The following is a 20,615-nucleotide window of genomic DNA, read 5'->3' on the forward strand; positions in this document are numbered from 1 at the left end:
CAGATCTGGGGAAGGGTACCAAAAAAACTCTGCAGCATTGAATGTCCCCAAGTACACAGTGGCCTTCATCATTCTTAAATGGAAGAAGTTTGGAACCACCCAGACTCTTCCTAGAGCTGGCTGCCTGGCCAAACTGAGCAATCGTGGGAGAAGGGACTTCTTGGTCAGGGAGGTGACCAAGAACCCAATGGTCACTCTGACAGAGCTCCAAAGTTCCTCTGTGGAGATGGGAGAACCTTCCAGAAGGACAACCATCTCTGCAGCATTCCACCAATCAGGCCTTTATGGTAGAGTGGCCAGACGGAAGCCACTCCTCAGTAAAAGGCACATGACAGCAAGCTTGGAGTTTGCCAAAAGGCACCTAAAGGACTCAGACCATGAAAAACTATATTCTCTGGTCTGATGAATCCAAGACTGAACTCTTTGGCCTGAATGCCAAGCAAACCTGGCACCATCCCTACGGTGAAGCATGGTGGTGGCAGCATCATGCTGTGGGGATGTCTTTCAGTGGCAGGGAGACTAGTCAGGATCGAGGGAAAGATGAACGGAGCAAAGTACAGAGAGATCTTTTGAACCTGCTCCAGAGTGCTCAGGACCTCTGATTGGGGCGATGGTTCACCTTCCAACAGGACAACGACCCTAGGCACACAGCCAAGACAACGCAGGAGTGGGTTCGGGACAAGTCTCTGAATGTCCTTGAGTGGCCCAGCCAGAGTCCAGACTTGAACCTGATCGAACATCTCTGGAGAGACCTGAAAATAGCTGTGCAGCGATGCTCCCCATCTAACCTGACAGAGCTTGAGAGGATCTGCAGAGAAGAATGGGAGAAACTCACCAAATACAGGTGTGCCAAGCTTGTAGCGTCATACCCAAGAAGACTTGAGGCTGTAATCGGTGCCAAAGGTGGTTCAACAAAGTACAGAGTAAAGGGTCTGAATACCTATGTAAATTATATATTAACGTTTTTTTTGTAATATATTTGCAAAAAATTATAAAATAATTTTTTTGCTTCGTCATTAAGGGGTATTGTGTGTACAGTCGTGGTCAACAGTTTTGAGAATGACACAAGTATTGGTCTTCACAAAGTTTGCTGCTTCAGTGTTTTTAGATATTTTTGTCAGATGTTACTATGGTATACTGAAGTATAATTACAAGCTTTCCATAAGTGTCAAAGGCTTTTATTTACAATTACATTCAGTTTATGCAAATAGTCAATATTTGCAGTGTTGACCCTTCTTTTTCAAGACCTCTGCAATCCGCCCTGGCATGCTGTCAATTAACTTCTGGGCCACATCCTGACTGATGGCAGCCCATTCTTGCATAATCAATGCTTGGAGTTTGTTAGAATGTGTGGGTTTTTGTTTGTCCACCCGCCTCTTGAGGATTGACCACAAGTTCTCAATGGGATTAAGGTCTGGGGAGTTTCCTGGCCATGGACCCAAAATGTTGATGTTTTGTTCCCAGAGCCACTTAGTTATCACTTTTGCCTTATGGCAAGGTGCTCCATCATGCTGGAAAAGGCATTGTTCATCACCAAACTGTTCTTGGATTGTTGGGAGAAGTTGCTCTCGGAGGATTTGTTGGTACCATTCTTTATTCATGGCTGTGTTCTTAGGCAAAATTGTGATTGAGCCCACTCCCTTAGCTGAGAAGCAACCCCACACATGAATGGTCTCAGGATGCTTTACTGTTGGCATGACACAGGACTGATGGTAGCACTCAACTTGTCTTCTCTGGACAAGCTTTTTTCCAGATGCCCCAAACAATCAGAAAGGGGATTCATCAGAGAAAATGACTTTACCCCAGTCCTCAGCAGTCCAATCCCTGTACCTTTTGCAGAATATCAGTCTGTCCCTGATGTTTTTCCTGGAGAGAAGTGGCTTCTTTGCTGCCCTTCTTGACATCAGGCCATATTCCAAAAGTCTTTGCCTCACTGTGCGTGCAGATGCACTCACACCTGCCTGCTGCCATTCCTGAGCAAGCTCTGCACAGGTGGTGCCCCGATCCCGCAGCTGAATCAACTTTAGGAGACGGTCCTGGCGCTTGCTGGACTTTCTTGGGTGCCCTGACGCCTTCTTCACAACAATTGAACCTCTCTCCTTGAAGTTCTTGATGATCCGATAAATGGTTGATTTAGGTGGTGCAATCTTACTGGCAGCAATATCCTTGCCTATGAAGCCCTTTTTGTGCAAAGCAATGATGACGGCACGTGTTTCCTTGCAGGTAACCATGGTTAACAGAGGAAGAACAATGATTTCAAGCACCACCCTCCTTTAAAAGCTTCCAGTCTGTTATTCTAACTCAATCAGGGGCCTCCTGTAGCTCAGTTGGTAGAGCATGGCGCTTGCAACGCCAGGGTTGTGGGTTCGATTCCCACGGGGGGCCAGTATGAAAATGTATGCACTCACTAACTGTAAGTCGCTCTGGATAAGAGCATCTGCTAAATGACTAAAATGTAAATGTAAAATGTAATCAGCATGACAGAGTGATCTCCAGCCTTGTCCTCGTCAACACTCTCACCTGTGTTAACGAGAGAATCACTGACATGATGCGAGCTGGTCCTTTTGTGGCAGGGCTGAAATGCAGTGGAAATGTATTTTGGGGATTAAGTTCATTTTCATGGCAAAGAGGGACTTTGCAATTAATTGCAATTCATCTGATCACTCTTCATAACATTCTGGAGTATATGCAAATTGCCATCATAAAAACTGAGGCAGCAGACTTTGTGAAGATTAATATTTGTGTCATTTTCAAAACTTTTGACCACAGCCATAGATTGATGAGGGGAAAAAAAACAATTTAATCCATTTTAGAATAAGGCTGTAATGTAAAAATAATGTGGAAAAAGTCAAGGGGTCTGAATTCTTTCCGAATGCACTGTATATGTACGGCCACATCCTGTGTGCATCCTCAGGTGACCCAAGCCCAGATACAGTAGATGACTTACCGCAGTCAGCCTCGTCAGATTTGTCCTTGCAGTCTGCGTCGCCGTCACACTTCCAGTTGAGGTGGACACACTCTCCACTTCCACACTGGAACTCCCCCGCCGGGCAACGGGGCTTCTGGGGCTCTGTCCGGCGACTACAGCGCTCCATAGACTCATCAGACTTATCCCCGCAGTCTGGGTCCCCATCGCAGCTCCACAGGGCTGGGATGCACTCTGAGTCGTTACAGCGGAACTCGTGGGGGCCACAGGTGGAAATGGAACACTTCTCCTCATCACTCCCATCCCCGCAGTCGTCATCGCCGTCGCACACAAAGATGGGAGCCACACACTTCCTGTTATGGCACTGGAACTCCTTGGCGGGGCAGGCCTTGGCGTCTGTAGAGGGAAGCAAGAGACACGGAGAGAGAGAGAGAGAGAGAGAGAGAGAAAGAAAGAGAGAGGGATGAGTTAGAGGTCTAAACATGGGAGAGTGATGAAGGGAAACCATGAGCTGTCATGTAAGAGTCATGTAAGAGAGTTTAGACAAAACAGAACAGTAAGAAAGAGGAACTTCTTCTAACAGACTGCGTAACAGAATGACAGTGGGCGCTAAAAAGGGTATGAGATTAGAGATGAGAAACACAATCACACTCCAGGCCCTGCTCTGAACTACACATCCAGCCATGGAGCCTCCAGGGCCCAGAGCCACAGGCGCCTGGGCCTGCTCTGAACTACACATCCAGCCATGGAGCCTCCAGGGCCCAGAGCCACAGGCGCCTGGGCCTGCTCTGAACTACACATCCAGCCATGGAGCCTCCAGGGCCAAGAGCCACAGCCATGCTAAAAACACTTGGCTTCTGTACTGTATGTGTCTGAGACTGAGAGAGATGCTCTGAGACAGGCTCTGACAGGCTCCTCTATAACCTCTCTGTGTCTCCCTCTAACCTCATTGATTTCCTGGCTGCCCAAATAGCCCCAGGCCTGGCCCTGGCTCTGTGTAGTGGCAGCACAGGCTAAATGACTGTTAGTATGCAGTGATAAGCGGCTGGCCCTGCCTTAATAGGGTCAGCTGAACCAAAGGGATAACTGTGGAGGTATTGAGTTGTATGGCCTTTTTATGTAGAGGATTGCTATAACACTGTGCGGACATAGTGCAGAGAGAGAATTCACAGGCTCATTTAAACACACAAAGACACAGACAAGCTCACACACACTCACTCATAGACACACACACACACACACACACACACTCACTCACAAACACACACACTCACTCACAAACACACTCACTCACTCACTCACAGACACACTCACTCATACACACACACACACACTCACTCATAGACACACACACACACATACTGGCATAATGCCGAACTACTCACACAGACAGTAATATTAGGACATGCACGTACAGAAAGCAGGTACCCAAATACTGCTACAACAGATACACACAAACCTCAACTGACATCCTTCCTCTCATACTTAAGTCATACTGCAGTTCATATAAACACACTCCTGCCAACTGGCTAGTGTTCACAGCAGATGATAAATGCCACTTTAGCCTTTTCACCTATCCAGGCTCTGTGGAGTGTGGAGTGTAACACCCACAGTGACATACTCCAGCCATTCCCAACAGTGACATTATCACATTTCCACATTGGACTGACTCCCTATGATTTATGTGTTGTGGGGAAAGGGCACACTTGTCTTTCAGTAGCATTTCACTTCTGTGTGTGTGTGTGTGTGTGTGTGTGTGTGTGTGTGTGTGTGTGTGTGTGTGTGTGTGTGTGTGTGTGTGTGTGTGTGGCCCACCACTTCAGTGTCTCTCACCACACATAACACACTGCGCCACTGGGGCTAATTATAATAATAGCCAATTGGATTTTCTGCTAATTTTGCGGAAGCATACTAATCATCTCCACTCCTATCAGAGTAATTTAATTAAGTCAACAAATAAACAAGAGGCAATTATATGATCAGGTGTTTCCCAGGTCAACCCCCAATCCCCCCTCTCTGTCTGTATGTTAATTGACTGACAGTTGAGCAAGGACACATTTTAATTCAGGTCAATAGACTTTGTTGCCAATCAACAGTGGTTGAATGTTGGAATTTACAGATAAATTAATGAAAAAGCAAACACTGTTGATGCTATTTGTCGTCTAAGAAGAATGATATGAACACCTCTCTTTTACCGAGTATCATATTATACTGTATGCTGGCTTCAGAATAGCATTTGGCTCTCTGATATATTTCTCATAGATAAATCCTCCATCAAGCAACTTAACCCCTAGAGTCAATGTCCGCGCCCCTGTGGAAATTGAATTAGCATAATACAAAAATCCCCAGAAATTCCCATGTCTGTTTAAGCGAGACATACAGTATCTGTTTTTCTGCACGGGCTGCGTCTCAATCCACCGCATCCGTCAATGTTGGTCTTCCGCATCTGCGGTGAAAGGTGGCAGAGCTACAGCTGTGTTTGTCAGACCATGAGACATCCCAAAAACGTCAAAACCTACAAAACTATTATGACCCCTCTATGCCAAGACGAGACTCTCACCAACACTAGCGTCACAGGGCTCGTCTGAAGTCGGTACCCAACATCTTCAGCCAGACACCTGGTCTACAGCCTTCTAGTCTGGCTCTAATGGACCATAGAGCAAACAAACAACATGGGCTAGAATACCAATCTATATCTACATATGAGTTATCAATACAACTAATCAATGATGATAGAATGGTCTACTGGTGCTGTGCTGACATCCAGGGCTGATCATATCCTGATGAATAATTCTATTTAGGGAAAACAATTTGTCAACAGCAGCCTCTGGATAGCAGTAACGATGAGCTGTAGTCCTCCACTCCCCATCCCACATCTCCTGGCCTGGGTATCGTCTTGAGCCATTGTTTTGCAACAGCGAGCTAATGTAGCGTTCACCGTTGCTATGAGGCACCATTATACTTAAATCATTAAAGCAGTGTGGATCAGAGAGATGTGTTCCCTGAGGGAACCCCCCTGACTGCCCCCCAAATGGCACCCTATTCCCTATATAGTGCACTACTTCGGTCAAAAGTAGTGCATGATATATTGAAATAGGGTGCAATTTGGGATGAAAAGTTGTATCTGAAACAAGACACATCTATGATGTACAGCTCTCCTCATAGGAGATGTTAGCCAGTTCACTTAGTAGGCTAAAGACTCTGGAGCTTTGGGTTGGGGAAGGAGGAGGAGGAGGAGGAGGAGGAAGAGGAGGAGGAGGAGGAGAAAGAGGAGGAGGAGGAAGAGGAGGAGGAGGAGGAGGGGGAGGGATTCAGTAGTTACAACCATACACGTGAACTACAGACAGGAGGGCCAGATGGGCCTGTTTATGTGAGAGAATGTGGATGGGGATGTGTGTGTGTATAGACAGGCCGCCAGTCAGCCCCTCTCTAGGGTCTCATGCTGTTTATCAGTACTTTGACTAAATTAGGGCTTTGAGGTTGGGGTTCACAGGCTATCAGACTGACAGGTAGAGGCAGATAGACAGGCCACGTGAGTACTCAGTAGTGCTAAGCGATTAACCAAAATGTTGACATACGTTCGTTCAATCATTTGAATTACATTTAGGTCAGTTTTTTTCTGTGAGATCAATGCTCACATCAATTGCACAGTTTCTCTAGAGATATATCAGATCAAGCCCAAACTGTGCGATGCAGTAGAGAGCTGTAGTTTCCAACAGGCTAATATTCTGAGTGGTGTAGAGCAGAAAACGTGGTAATTAACTACAATGACCATAATCCATTTGAGGCCTACCTGTCCGGTCTGTGTGGGGCAGACACGGAGAGGGAGATAAGAAAGAAGAACGCGTGATCGAGAGGGATAGAGAGCAGTTGCTTCACGAGGTACACTACATGGCCAGAAGTATGTGGACACCCCTTCAAATTAGTGGATTCAGGTATTTCAGCCACACCTGTTGCTGATAGGTGTATAAAATCAAGCACACAGCCATGCAGTCTCCATAGACAAATATTAGCAGAAGAATGGCCCGTACTGAAGAGCTCAGTGACTTTCAACGTGACACCGTCATAGGATGCCACCTTTCCAACAAGTCAGTTCGTCAAATTTCTGCCCTGCTAGAGCTGCCCCGGTCAACTGTAAGTACTGTTATTGTGAAGTGGAAACGTCTAGGAGCAACAACGGCTCAGCCGCGAAGTGGTAGGCCACACAAGCTCACAGAACGAGACCACCGAGTGCTGAAGCGTAAAGTGTGTAAAAATCGTCTGTCCTCGGCTGCAATACTCACTACCAAGTTCCAAACTGCCTCTGGAAGCAACGTCAGCACAATAACTACTCGTCAGGAGCTTCATGAAATGGGTTTCCATGGCCGAGCAGCCACACACAAGCCTATGATCACCATGCACAATGCAAGCGTCAGCTGGAGTGGTGTAAAGCTCGCCGCCATTGGACTCTGGAGCAGTGGAAACGCGTTTTCTGGCGTGATGAATCACGCTTCACCATCTGGCAGTCCGACAGACAAATCTGGGTTTGGTGGATGCCAGGAAAATGCTACCTGCCCCAATGCATAGTGCCAACTGTAAAGTTTGGTGGAGGAGGAATAATGGTCTGGAGCTGTTTTTCATGGTTTGGGCTAGGCCCCTTAGTTACAGTGAAGGGAAATCTTAACACTACAGCATACAATGACATTCTAGACGATTATGTGCTTCCAACTTTGTGGCAACAGTTTGGGGAAGGCCCTTTCCTGTTTCAGCATGACAATGCCCCCATGCACAAAGCGAGGTCCATACAGAAATGGTTTGTCGAGATCGGTGTGGAAGAACTTGACTGGCCTGCACAGAGCCCTGACCTCAACCCCAACTAACACCTTTGGTGATGAATTGGAACTCCGACTGCGAGCCAGGCCTAGTCGCCCATCAGCACCAGACCTCACTAATGTCCCCGCAGCAATGTTCCAACATCTAGTGGAAAGCCTTCCCAGAAGAGTGGAGGCTGTTATAGCAGCAAAGGGGGGACCAAATCCATATTAATGCCCATGATTTTGGAATGAGATGTTTGACGAGCAGCTGTCCACATACTTTTGGCCATGTGGTGTTTCTCTACCTGAAAAGACATAATCTAAGTGATTGATCGTTGGTATTCAGCAGTCATAGAAGTATGCCTTATTTACTTTGAAGAACTACTAAAATAGTGATTTTGTCAGACAGCATAAGCAGCAGCTCTATAGAGATGAGATGATGACTTGGAATTAAATAATAAAGTCATTAAATAAAACAAATGTAATATTCAGAACAACTGAAATATTGTATTAAAGTAAAGTAATGTGAATAAATGATGGTTGATAAGTGATAAGCAGTCATGGGCAGTCACTTCCATCATGTTTTATTCTGTGTTACAGCATTCAACCCACATAATGCATAGCGCATTTAATGTTTAAAAAAAATCAATCATATCATGGACAAGAGTGAGGAGAGCGGGACAGGTAGTGATAAGACATTATATGATGACACGACATGACATAATAGGGGGTGTGACAATTTAGCCACCCTGCGCTGTGCGGTAATTGGGAAAAGATTCACCTCTGATGGGCTACGCTCCGAACTGGATGTCTTTTAAGATGAATTCCAAACGGGTGGTGGTCTTTTCAAAGACATTTTAAATTGGTGGTAGTCTTTCAAAAGAATTTCAAATTGGTGGTTTTGAAATTATTTCCCCATGCTATTAATGGTATAAAACTGCAGTAAAAGCCCAGAGAGACAGCATTTATGTCTGATGGTTTAAAGGGCAGCCTAGTCTTAGGGTGTCTCAGTGTAGTCTGTCTGTCTGTCTGTCTGTCTGGGGAGGGAGCCTGGAGGAGCCACGGTAAATGGCACCACAGATGAAAAGGAAATAGCAGAATATCACCAGGAGACAAAGAGAAATCTTTAGATAAGATCAGTGTCATCCACCAGCGATACCTCTACTCTTTCACAGCTAGGCATGATGGGTAGGTAACAGATATCAGCCATGGGAATGTAAAGGAGAATACCCCATGAATGGCTCAATCACCAGACATCACTAGAGGAGTCAGATGGTGGTTAGGTCTGGATTTAAATATTAATCAAATTATGCCAGTCAGTCTTCACGTAGCTTCCCCTGGTGGGATTATGTCAACCTTTCTAGAATGAAGAAGAGATGGACATTGGATGCCAGAAAGGGTATGGTGTTGTTGAGGCTGATGTTGGAGTTCTGTATGGTAATTGATTAATTAATTAATACATTTCACAGAGACTCAAGGCGGTTAGAACGCAAACTGTCAGACAGAACAAGATCCCGAACGCATCTCTGGTCCCTTGTCGTTCAGTGTGGGCAGGGGGTAATTCCCGCTCTGCGTGCGTTGCTGGAAATTAATTGTGTTTCTTTCGAAAACTGGCGAACAGTAAATAAATCTATGAATAAATTAGCAATGGCCCAGCTCAGATAAAGATGCAGATCAGGCTTAAATCACATGATTAGATCTGTACAATATAGAAAGGCAGGCCCCAACGTTCTACACAGCCAGTGGGTGGTAATTACATAATTATCATTTTTACATGGCTTTATCAGCACCAGCGACTTTCTTCCTGTCTATCCTAATAATAATCAGATGAATAAATCTCAACTGCATCGCTCTCCCATTCTTACTCCTTTAATTATTTCCCTCTCTCTCTGTCTTTTTCTCTCACTTTCTCTACCCCCTCCCATCATTCTCCCTCCCTCCCTCCCTCCCTCCCTCCCTCCCTCCCTCCCTCCCTCCCTCCCTCCCTCCCTCCCTCCCTCTGTTGTTTTCCTCAGGCCCTGTGAGGAAGCTGTCAATGTTTTAGGTTTGGGTCGAACCACCTCCCAGCTGCAGTTCCATCTCCTGTGTGATATGGCGTGGGTGTGAGGGGGAGAGAGGTGCTTAGAGAAGAACAGCAAATGACCCAATGTTTTCAGAAGCTATTGGGAAATGGCTAGAGTCTGAAACAACCGCACCGCCTCTGGGAAAGGAGCGACTGTGTGTGTGTTCCGTGCCCACATCCCATTACACCTACACAGTCACAGGCCCAGTGTGAAAAGATTATAAATGAAGGGCTTTTTAATGGAGACTGGATGCTGCGCCAAGTCGAGCGTTCGGGATACAAACACACACACACACACACACACACACACACACACACACACACAGCTCTTCCTCTGTAATTTATAAAGGTGGCTGGACTCTTCCAAACTCTCTTGATCCGTTATCAAATAATGGGATGGAAGCTGTATTTATTTTTTTGCGCAGGCTGGACAGGCGAGAATATCAAGGCGTGTGTATGTTTATTCCAAAGTATTCCAACGCATAATAGAGAGATATACAGTGGGGAGAACAAGTATTTGATACACTGCCGATTTTGCTGGTTTTCCTACTTACAAAGCATGTAGAGGTCTGTAATATTTATCATAGGTACACTTCAACTGTGAGAGACAGAATCTAAAACAAAAATCCAGAAAATCACATTGTATGATTTTTAAGTAATTAATTTGCATTTTATTGCATTGCAAGTATTTGATCACCTACCAACCAGTAAGAATTCCGGCTCTCACAGACCTGTTAGTTTTTCTTTAAGAAGCCCTCCTGTTCTCCACTCATTACCTGTATTAACTGCACCTGTTTGAACTCGTTACCTGTATAAAAGACACCTGTCCACACACTCAATCAAACAGACTCCAACCTCTCCACAATGGCCAAGACCAGAGAGCTGTGTAAGGACATCAGGGATAAAATTGTAGACCTGCACAAGGCTGGGATGGGCTACAGAACAATAGGCAAGCAGCTTGGTGAGAAGGCAACAAATGTTGGCGCAATTATTAGAAAATGGAAGAAGTTCAAGATGACGGTCAATCACCCTCGGTCTGGGGCTCCATGCAAGATCTCACCTCGTGGGGCATCAATGATCATGAGGAAGGTGAGGGATCAGCCCAGAACTACTGAGCAGGACCTGGTCAATGACCTGAAGAGAGCTGGGACCACAGTCTCAAAGAAAACCATTAGTAACACACTACGCCGTCATGGATTAAAATCCTGCAGCGCACGCAAGGTCCCCCTGCTCAAGCCAGCGCATGTCCAGGCCCGTCTGAAGTTTGCCAATGACCATCTGGATGATCCAGAGGAGGAATGGGAGAAGGTCATGTGGTCTGATGAGACAAAAATATAGCTTTTTGGTCTAAACTCCACTCGCTGTATTTGGAGGAAGAAGAAGGATGAGTACAACCCAAAGAACACCATCCCAACCGTGAAGCATGGAGGTAGAAACATCATTCTTTGGGGATGCTTTTCTGCAAAGGGGACAGGACGACTGCATCGTATTGAGGGGAGGATGGATGGGGCCATGTATCGCGAGATCTTGGCCAACAACCTCCTTCCCTCAGTAAGAGCATTGAAGATGGGTCGTGGTTGGGTCTTCCAGCATGACAACGACCCGAAACACACAGCCAGGGCAACTAAGGAGTGGCTCCGTAAGAAGCATCTCAAGGTCCTGGAGTGGCCTAGCCAGTCTCCAGACCTGAACCCAATAGAAAATCTTTGGAGGGAGATGAAAGTCCGTATTGCCCAGCGACAGCCCCGAAACCTGAAGGATCTGGAGAAGGTCTGTATGGAGGAGTGGGCCAAAATCCCTGCTGCAGTGTGTGCAAACCTGGTCAAGACCTACAGGAAACGTATGATCTCTGTAATTGCAAACAAAGGTTTCTGTACCAAATATTAAGTTCTGCTTTTCTGATGTATCAAATACTTATGTCATGCAATAAAATGCAAATTAATTACTTAAAAATCATATATTGTGATTTTCTGGATTTTTGTTTTAGATTCCGTCTCTCACAGTTGAAGTGTACCTATGATAAAAATTACAGACCTCTACATGCTTTGTAAGTAGGAAAACCTGCAATATCGGCAGTGTATCAAATACTTGTTCTCCCCATGTATGTGTTCGTATACAAATGTAAGCAAGGTTTGAAATGATTAGTATCAAATATTATATCTGTTTGGGATTCTTGCGCTCAATTTGCAGTCTACAAATTATTAGAAATTATGTTCTGGCCCCCTGACCATCCACTCAAGAAAAAAATCGGCCCACGGCTGAATCTAGTTGATGATCCCTGTCATATGAGAACTCTTTGAAGAACTAGTTTTCGTTCCAGGTAAAAACCCTTTTAGTTCCAGGTAGAACCCTTTTAGTTCCAGGTAGAACTCTTTTCGGTTCCATGCAGAACCCTTTCCATAGAGGGTTCATTCAACATAGAACCCAAAAGGGTTCTACCTGAAACCAAAAAGGGTTCTCCTACGGGGACAGCTGAAGAACCCTTTTGGAACCCTTTTTTCTAAGAGTGTACTGTACACTCCTGCTGTGACAGACAGCTCATTGATTGAACAAGCTCCACCTTGCTCCACGCCACAGCGGAGGGGATTCCAGAGATAGCAAGGTGTTACACACTCAGGTTAACCTGGGACGTACAGGGAAAGGGGCTACCTAGTCAGTTGCACAACTGAATGCATTCAACCGAAATGTCTCTTCCGCATTTAACCCAACCCCTCTGAATCAGAGAGGTGCGGAGGGAGCAGTGGTTGTTGGGGATTAACTGCCTTGCTCAAGGGCAGAACGGCAGATTTCTCTACCTTGCCGGCTTTGGGATACGAACCAGCGACTTTTCGGTTACTGGCCCAATGCTCTTAACCGCCCAGTATGACCTCTACTTGACCCTGAGCACAGCTCTCCCTGTCTCGTGCATGGCTAGTTGGTACAGTAGTGTACTGTACTGTACAGAATGGCAATATTAGGCAGTTAGCTGCACTACAGCTAACTACCTCAGGACCACACTGCCTGCTGCACTACAGCTAACTACCTCAGGACCACACTGCCTGCTGCACTACAGCTAACTACCTCAGGACCACACTGCCTGCTGCACTACAGCTAACTACCTCAGGACCACACTGCCTGCTGCACTACAGCTAACTACCTCAGGACCACACTGCCTGCTGCACTACAGCTAACTACCTCAGGACCACACTGCCTGCTGTACTACAGCTAACTACCTCAGGACCACACTGCCTGCTGCACTACAGCTAACTACCTCAGGACCACACTGCCTGCTGCACTACAGCTAACTACCTCAGGACCACACTGCCTGCTGCACTACAGCTAACTACCTCAGGACCACACTGCCTGCTGCACTACAGCTAACTACCTCAGGACCACACTGCCTGCTGCACTACAGCTAACTACCTCAGGACCACACTGCCTGCTGCACTACAGCTAACTACCTCAGGACCACACTGCCTGCTGCACTACAGCTAACTACCTCAGGACCACACTGCCTGCTGCACTACAGCTAACTACCTCAGGATCACACTGCCTGCTGCACTACAGCTAACTACCTCAGGACCACACTGCCTGCTGCACTACAGCTAACTACCTCAGGCCCACACTGCCTGCTGCACTACAGCTAACTACCTCAGGACCACACTGCCTGCTGCACTACAGCTAACTACCTCAGGCCCACACTGCCTGCTGCACTACAGCTAACTACCTCAGGACCACACTGCCTGCTGCACTACAGCTAACTACCTCAGGACCACACTGCCTGCTGCACTACAGCTAACTACCTCAGGACCACACTGCCTGTACGCTAGGAACTAAGCTACTGTGATAAGGCAGGGAGTTAAAAGTAATGTACTGAAGAAAAAAACGTACTGTGTGTGTGTGTGTGTGTGTGTGTGTGTGTGTGTGTGTGTGTGTTTGTGTGTGTGTGTATATAATAAATAAAAATAAAATAAATAAATATATACTGTATTTATGTGAGAAAAGCAGACAGATAACCGTTGTGGGGCAACATTGAATATGTTGTTCCTCTGTAACAATATCCATGTCCTTTTCTCTCTCCACAGACCTGCGGCCTGACAGTCGAATCATCTTCTGTATAAAGAAATTACAAACATATCGTTCCACTCTAAGTCCATGAGACAGGCAGGCTGCGGAGCTCTGCTGAATTGGAAATGACTTTTGTGGTGATCGTCGTTCAACATGAACAAATGAGTCATTGTTATTGAGCCTGAGATCACAGACGGACTGACCACATCAGGCAGGAAATCAATTATCATCAGAACCTCCATGAAATATTTCTAAGATGTAATAACCAATCTTATTTTCCACTTGGTATTTGGTTGTGATAGATCAAAAGGCGATAGAATGAACGTGTAGCCAATACAAGTGCCCCCCCGGTGTCAATACAATAGAAATGAAAAGGGAATGAGATATGTGAGAGGTTTCCTTGATAGCCACGTCATTTCAATGTGATGAATAGTGATAGAGACAGAGGAGCTCTCTTTGCATTTAGATCCATCAGGGTGTGAGATGATGTGATACAGGCTGAGGCGCAGGGCCGATTGGCTTGCATGACTACATCAACAACAGCTTATGCTTTCATTACCCGTCTACAAACTCCCAAATGTAACGATTTGTAGAATATAAATCCTGTGAGTGACTGACAGCCAGGATGGATATTGTGAGAGAGATATACAGGGATAGGATAATATAATACTGTGAGACTATAGGGATACAGTATGGCTGAATACTGGAAACACACTATCACTAGTGAATTGATTGATCCTAAGGTTAGTTTATGGCATTGATAGCTGTATGCTACTACTCTCTCGCTCTCTCTTTGAGGGAATGAAGGTTAAACACTAGGACTAAACACTAGGACTAAGACTAGGACTAAACACTAGGACTAAGACTAGGACTAAACACTAGGACTAAGACTAGGACTAAACACTAGGACTAAGACTAGGACTAAACACTAGGACTAAGACTAGGACTAAACACTAGGACTAAGACTAGGACTAAACACTAGGACTAAGACTAGGACTAAACACTAAGACTAAGACTAGGACTAAACACTAGGACTAAGACTAGGACTAAACGCTAATGCTAACTCAGGGTAAACTGGAGCTGGGAGATATTGGACACAATCACTATAGTAACACAGGATGAAATGCCTCTGCCTGGTCTGTGATGTCATATCCTGCTGTGACTAGAGACCACATGTGTCTGTTCTTCAGCCATCTCTCTGCATGTGTGGACGGATAGAGATAGAGGGCGAAGTGAAGATCATCGCCCCTCCAGCTTCAGACAATCTCAGTGTGTGTTGGTCTATTTTAGGTTTGACCTCAGATAATACCGAAAACCTGTGTGTGTGTGTGTGTGTGTGTCAAAGGAGGATGGTGGGAGGAGCTATACTGGCTCATTGTAATGGCTGGAATGGAATGAATAGAACAGAGTCAAACACATCAAACATAAGGAAACCACACGTTAGACTCTGTTCTATTTACAATGAGCCTGTCCTCCTATAGAACCTCCCACCAGCCTCCTCTAGTGTGTGTGTGTTCAGTAAAAACCTGTATTCTGAGAGGCCCTTTTGTTTTCCTAATGGTCTGGCAGGCCATGGAAGCTGTTAGATCAGGTAAAGGTTATATGTATGATACATATTATTCTCTAAACAGGAGATGCAAGGAGATCGATATCACTATAGGTCACATGTCTAAGCAGGGGGAAATCAATGCTGCTTTTATGGCTCTCATATTGGGTGGAGAAACGCAAGGTGGGCGATTTCTCTCTGGCCTGCCATGTAGACGGGAGTGTGTGTGTGTGTGTGTGTGTGTGTGTGAGGTACATAATGTGTGTGAGCCACACCTTGACAGCCACCTCACTACACACTGACAGACAGACGGACGGACGGACGGAAAGATGACGTTTCAATCTCAGCCATTCACAGAGACAAATCTGCCCTACTTATGAGCTGGTGTAGAAACCTGCTTTTCCCACTCACCCAGCGTCAGGGAGAATTGATTAAGGAAACGACAGTCTCACCCAGCGTCAGGGAGAATTTATCAAGGAAACGACAGTCTCACCCAGCGTCAGGGAGAATTGATCAAGGAAACGACAATCTCAACCAGCGTCAGGGAGAATTTATCAAGGAAACGACAATCTCAACCAGCGTCAGGGAGAATTTATCAAGGAAACGACAGTCTCACCCAGCGTCAGGGAGAATTTATCAAGGAAACGACAGTCTCACCCAGCGTCAGGGAGAATTGATTAAGGAAACGACAGTCTCACCCAGCGTCAGGGAGAATTTATCAAGGAAACGACAGTCTCAACCAGCGTCAGGGAGAATTTATCAAGGAAACGACAGTCTCACCCAGCGTCAGGGAGAATTTATCAAGGAAACGACAGTCTCACCCAGCGTCAGGGAGAATTGATTAAGGAAACGACAGTCTCATCCAGCGTCAGGGAGAATGTATCAAGGAAACGACAGTCTCACTCAGCGTCAGGGAGAATTGATCAAGGAAACGACAATCTCACCCAGCGTCAGGGAGAATTGATCAAGGAAACTACAATCTCACCCAGTATCAGGGAGAATTGATCAAGGAAACGACAGTCTCATCCAGCGTCAGGGAGAATTGATCAAGGAAACTACAATCTCACCCAGTATCAGGGAGAATTGATTAAGGAAACTACAGTCTCACCCAGTATCAGGGAGAATTGATCAAGGAAACGTCAGTCTCAACCAGTGTCAGGGAAAATTGATCAAGGAAACGTCAGTCTCAACCAGTGTCAGGGAAAATTGATCAAGGAAACGTCAGTGGGGGAAACAACTCTGAGGTCTTTGAATGTTCTACACATCAACACACAGCAACAACACTGGCAGCTGGGACACAGAGCTAAAAATACCACGCCCGCTATTTGTACCGACACCTTTAGCTCCTCAAACTGTGTTTCTTCCCTCCACAAGCCAAAACAAATGATCATGAGGAACATATACCCAGTGGTGTAAAGTACTTAAGTAAAAATACTTTAGTTTTTTGGGGTATGTGTACTTTACTTTACTATTTATATTTTTGACTACTTTTACTTTTACTTCACTACATTCCTAAAGAAAATGACTCCATATATTTTCCCTGACACCCAAAAGTACTTGTTACATTTTGAATGCTTAGCAGGACAGGAAAATTGTCTAATTCACACACTTATCAAGAGAAAATGTGGCTGTCTGCTTTGCTTAATATAAGAAATTTGAAATGATTTATACTTTTACTTTTGATACTTAAGTATATTTAAAACCAAATACTTTTATATTTTTACTCAAGTAGTATTTTACTGGGTGACTTTCACTTTTCTATTAAGGTACCTTTACTTTTACTCAAGTATGACAATTGGGTACTTTTTCCACCACTGCATATACCTCTCTTCTTTTCACTCATGCTTCCGTCAAATTTTGTCTGTCTTTGTTTTTCTCTCAACAGAGGATCTAACCATTATTCTATTCCTCCCTCTCTCTTTCTTCTGTATTTCTCTCTCTCCTCCCCCCGCCCCCTTCAGCCTTACCTGCGGAACACTGGTCCTCGTCCGCTCCATTCTCACAGTCCCTCTCTCCATCACATCTCCATGACAACGAGACACACTTGCTGGCTGACCCCCCACAGTCAAACTTCTCAGGTGGGCACGTCTGTCGACCTATCGAGGGAGAGAGAGGGAGAGAGAGAGAGAGAGAGAGAGAGGGAGAGAGGGAGAGGGAGGGAGAAAGAGAGAGAGAGAGACACAGTCAGTCAATGAAACAGACAGATAACTCAGTTATCATGTTGCTCAAATCGATCCTGCCTCAAATGTCTGCAGAGTAAGACAAAGAAACACACACAGTCAGTCTGACACCAGGTCAAAAACACACAGAGAGCACACATTCAAACACACCAAAAGCACACACACAAACAAACATGAACACAAACACACACACGGCGTTCCTTCCAGCGAAACCCCATTAAGCAAGCATACCATTGTTCCTGTTCCGTAGCTAACCAATGGGGTTCCTGGAGTGAGAAAAAAACTGATGTACAATACATCAACGTTACACTTGGCCCAGACACCCATTCCCTGCTCTCCCTTTCCACAAACTCTACTATATCACCCCTCTCCCCCATCTCTCTCCCTCCTCCCCCTTTCCACAAACGACACTGCTACCACACCTCTCTCCCCATTCTCTCCTCCCCCTTTCCAACCCCAACCAGAGAGGGCCCAATGGAATTATATCCTAGATTATATACTACCCCCCTCCCCCCACCCTCCATCCCCTCTCCTCCCCCTTTCCCAAACCCAGCCAGAGTAGGTCCAATGGGACTATATTCTAGATTACACACTACACTCCTCCCCCCACCCTCCATCTTCTCTCTGTCTCCCCTCTCCTCCCCATTCCCAGCCAGAGAGGGCCCAATGGGACTATATTCTAGATAACATTACACACAGTGTCAAACGCTGCTCCATCAATTATACATTTCGGACTGCCACTTGCTGGCAACGCACCCAGCAACCCGCCATAGCAACCCCCCAGATCAATACATAGTGCCTGATATGGGAATATATATAAAACATATTTTACATGTAGGCTCCCGGTGAGGGACAGACTGTGACTGTGTCTTAAATGGCACCCTGTTCCCTAGATAGTGCACTACTTTAGACCAGGGCCCATATAAGGAAAAATGTTTGTGTCGGAAATGGTACCCTGTTCCCTATTTTGTGCAAATAGAGTGCCATCTTGGTGCTTATTTTCCTGGATGTGTTTCAGCAGTGTTCAAGTGTTGCCAGGTTTTGTTCTATTCAGGTTCTGTTTGGTGGCTATGGGCTTTGGGTTTAGGTAGGAATTGCCTGAGAGAAGCTGGCTTCTCTTCTCCTCTCTTCTCTTGGCCGGGCTCTATCACTTCATCTGGGTTCTCTGTGAATGGCTGGGTCTCACGTGAGCCGGTTTTAAATGTGTTTAAAAGTTTAATATCCAATCGGACAAAACATCAGGATGAGCTAGAATAGAAAGGCTATATAGTATGTTCTGCTTCAATCTGTGGAGTGACTGATGCATCTTGGGTGATGCAGTATATCTCCTCAATGCATAACTGACTGTAGTGACAATCAACAGACAAAACAAACTACAGAGGAAGGGCACTACATCCATTGAGATTTATACAGTACAATAGAGGGATTATTCCTTAAAGTCAATAATATAGTTGACATAATGTACAAGAACCAAGGTTGGGAAACAAGCCGGGTTGCCATTATGTTTCTGCTTTAGCCAACTTGTTGCATTATTGGCAACGGTGTACAGCTTAGAATGCAGAACAATCTGGAAGCCAAGGTAGTCAGACCCTCTTGGTAATACCCTGCCAGCTGATGGTATCATTAAGCTGGAGCTGAAAGTTGTCTTGAGGAAGGTTTCCTATTGTCTCCTTCTGAAGGTCAGTGTTTAGAGGTGTTAGAACCTCAGGGACCTCGATTGGATCTCTCGCTCTCTCTTTACCTCTCTCTCTCTCTACCTTTCTCTATGCCTCTCTGTCTCTCTCTCTGTATCAGTAAGTGCTGACAGGTAGGCCTAGTGCAGTGTTGCAGACTGTGTAAGGTATATTGACAGGCTTATCGACAGTTTTTTGGACTCAACTTGGAAAGACATGGCCAACTAAGATCAGTCACTCTGTGACTCCTCCCCCACGACTTTCATCTCACACAACGGTTTGAATGTGGTAACCTGAAGCAGCAACACAACCTGAAGCAGCAACACAACCTGAAGCAGCAACACAACCTAAAGCAGGAACACAACCTGAAGCAGGAACACAACCTAAAGCAGGAACACAACCTAAAGCAGCAACACAACCTGAAGCAGCAACACAACCTGAAGCAGCAACACAACCTAAAGCAGCAACACAACCTAAAGCAGCAACACAACCTAAAGCAGCAACACAACCTAAAGCAGGAACACAACCTGAAGCAGGAACACAACCTAAAGCAGGAACACAACCTGAAGCAGCAACACAACCTAAAGCAGCAACACAACCTAAAGCAGGAACACAACCTAAAGCAGGAACACAACCTGAAGCAGCAACACAACCTAAAGCAGCAACACAACCTAAAGCAGGAACACAACCTAAAGCAGGAACACAACCTGAAGCAGGAACACAACCTGAAGCAGGAACACAACCTAAAGCAGGAACACAACCTAAAGCAGGAACACAACCTGAAGCAGGAACACAACATAAAGCAGGAACACAACCTAAAGCAGGAACACAACCTGAAGCAGGAACACAACCTAAAGCAGGAACACAACCTGAAGCAGGAACACAACATAAAGCAGGAACACAACCTGAAGCAGGAACACAACCTGAAGCAGGAACACAACATAAAGCAGGAACACAACATAAAGCAGGAACACAACCTGAAGCAGGAACACAACCTGAAGCAGGAACACAACCTGAAGCAGGAACACAACATTAAGCAGGAACACAACCTAAAGCAGGAACACAACCTGAAGCAGGAACACAACCTGAAGCAGGAACACAACATAAAGCAGGAACACAACATAAAGCAGGAACACAACCTGAAGCAGGAACACAACCTGAAGCAGGAACACAACCTGAAGCAGGAACACAACCTAAAGCAGGAACACAACCTAAAGCAGGAACACAACCTAAAGCAGGAACACACATTGCGTTAGGGCACACACACACATCGTAACACACTCACATCGTAACACACAGACAAGCAAAATACACACACGCACACACACACACGCCAATCATCTCCACTCTCTCTGCTAAAAACCTTGATCAGAGGCCCTCTACTCAGC

At 45.6% G+C, this 20,615-nt stretch overlaps 1 protein-coding gene across 1 annotated transcript in view; it reads right to left on the reverse strand.

Moving 5' to 3' along the window:
• LOC311118869 (low-density lipoprotein receptor-like) overlaps nucleotides 1-17,881 on the reverse strand; it is a gene marked incomplete at both ends in the record, with an annotated part of 60,127 nt that extends 42,246 nt beyond the window's left edge. Inside the window, 3 exons of the mRNA XM_084193634.1 lie at nucleotides 2,948-3,322; nucleotides 17,342-17,470; nucleotides 17,863-17,881. Coding sequence (XP_084049760.1) covers nucleotides 2,948-3,322; nucleotides 17,342-17,470; nucleotides 17,863-17,881 — 523 coding nt within the window. The remainder of the gene's footprint in view (nucleotides 1-2,947; nucleotides 3,323-17,341; nucleotides 17,471-17,862) is intronic.
• Nucleotides 17,882-20,615: the final 2,734 nt, after the last annotated feature.

The sequence above is a fragment of the Coregonus lavaretus genome (genome assembly GCF_964263955.1).
Source record: "Coregonus lavaretus genome assembly, contig: HAP1_SCAFFOLD_2831, whole genome shotgun sequence".
NCBI lineage: Eukaryota > Metazoa > Chordata > Actinopteri > Salmoniformes > Salmonidae > Coregonus > Coregonus lavaretus.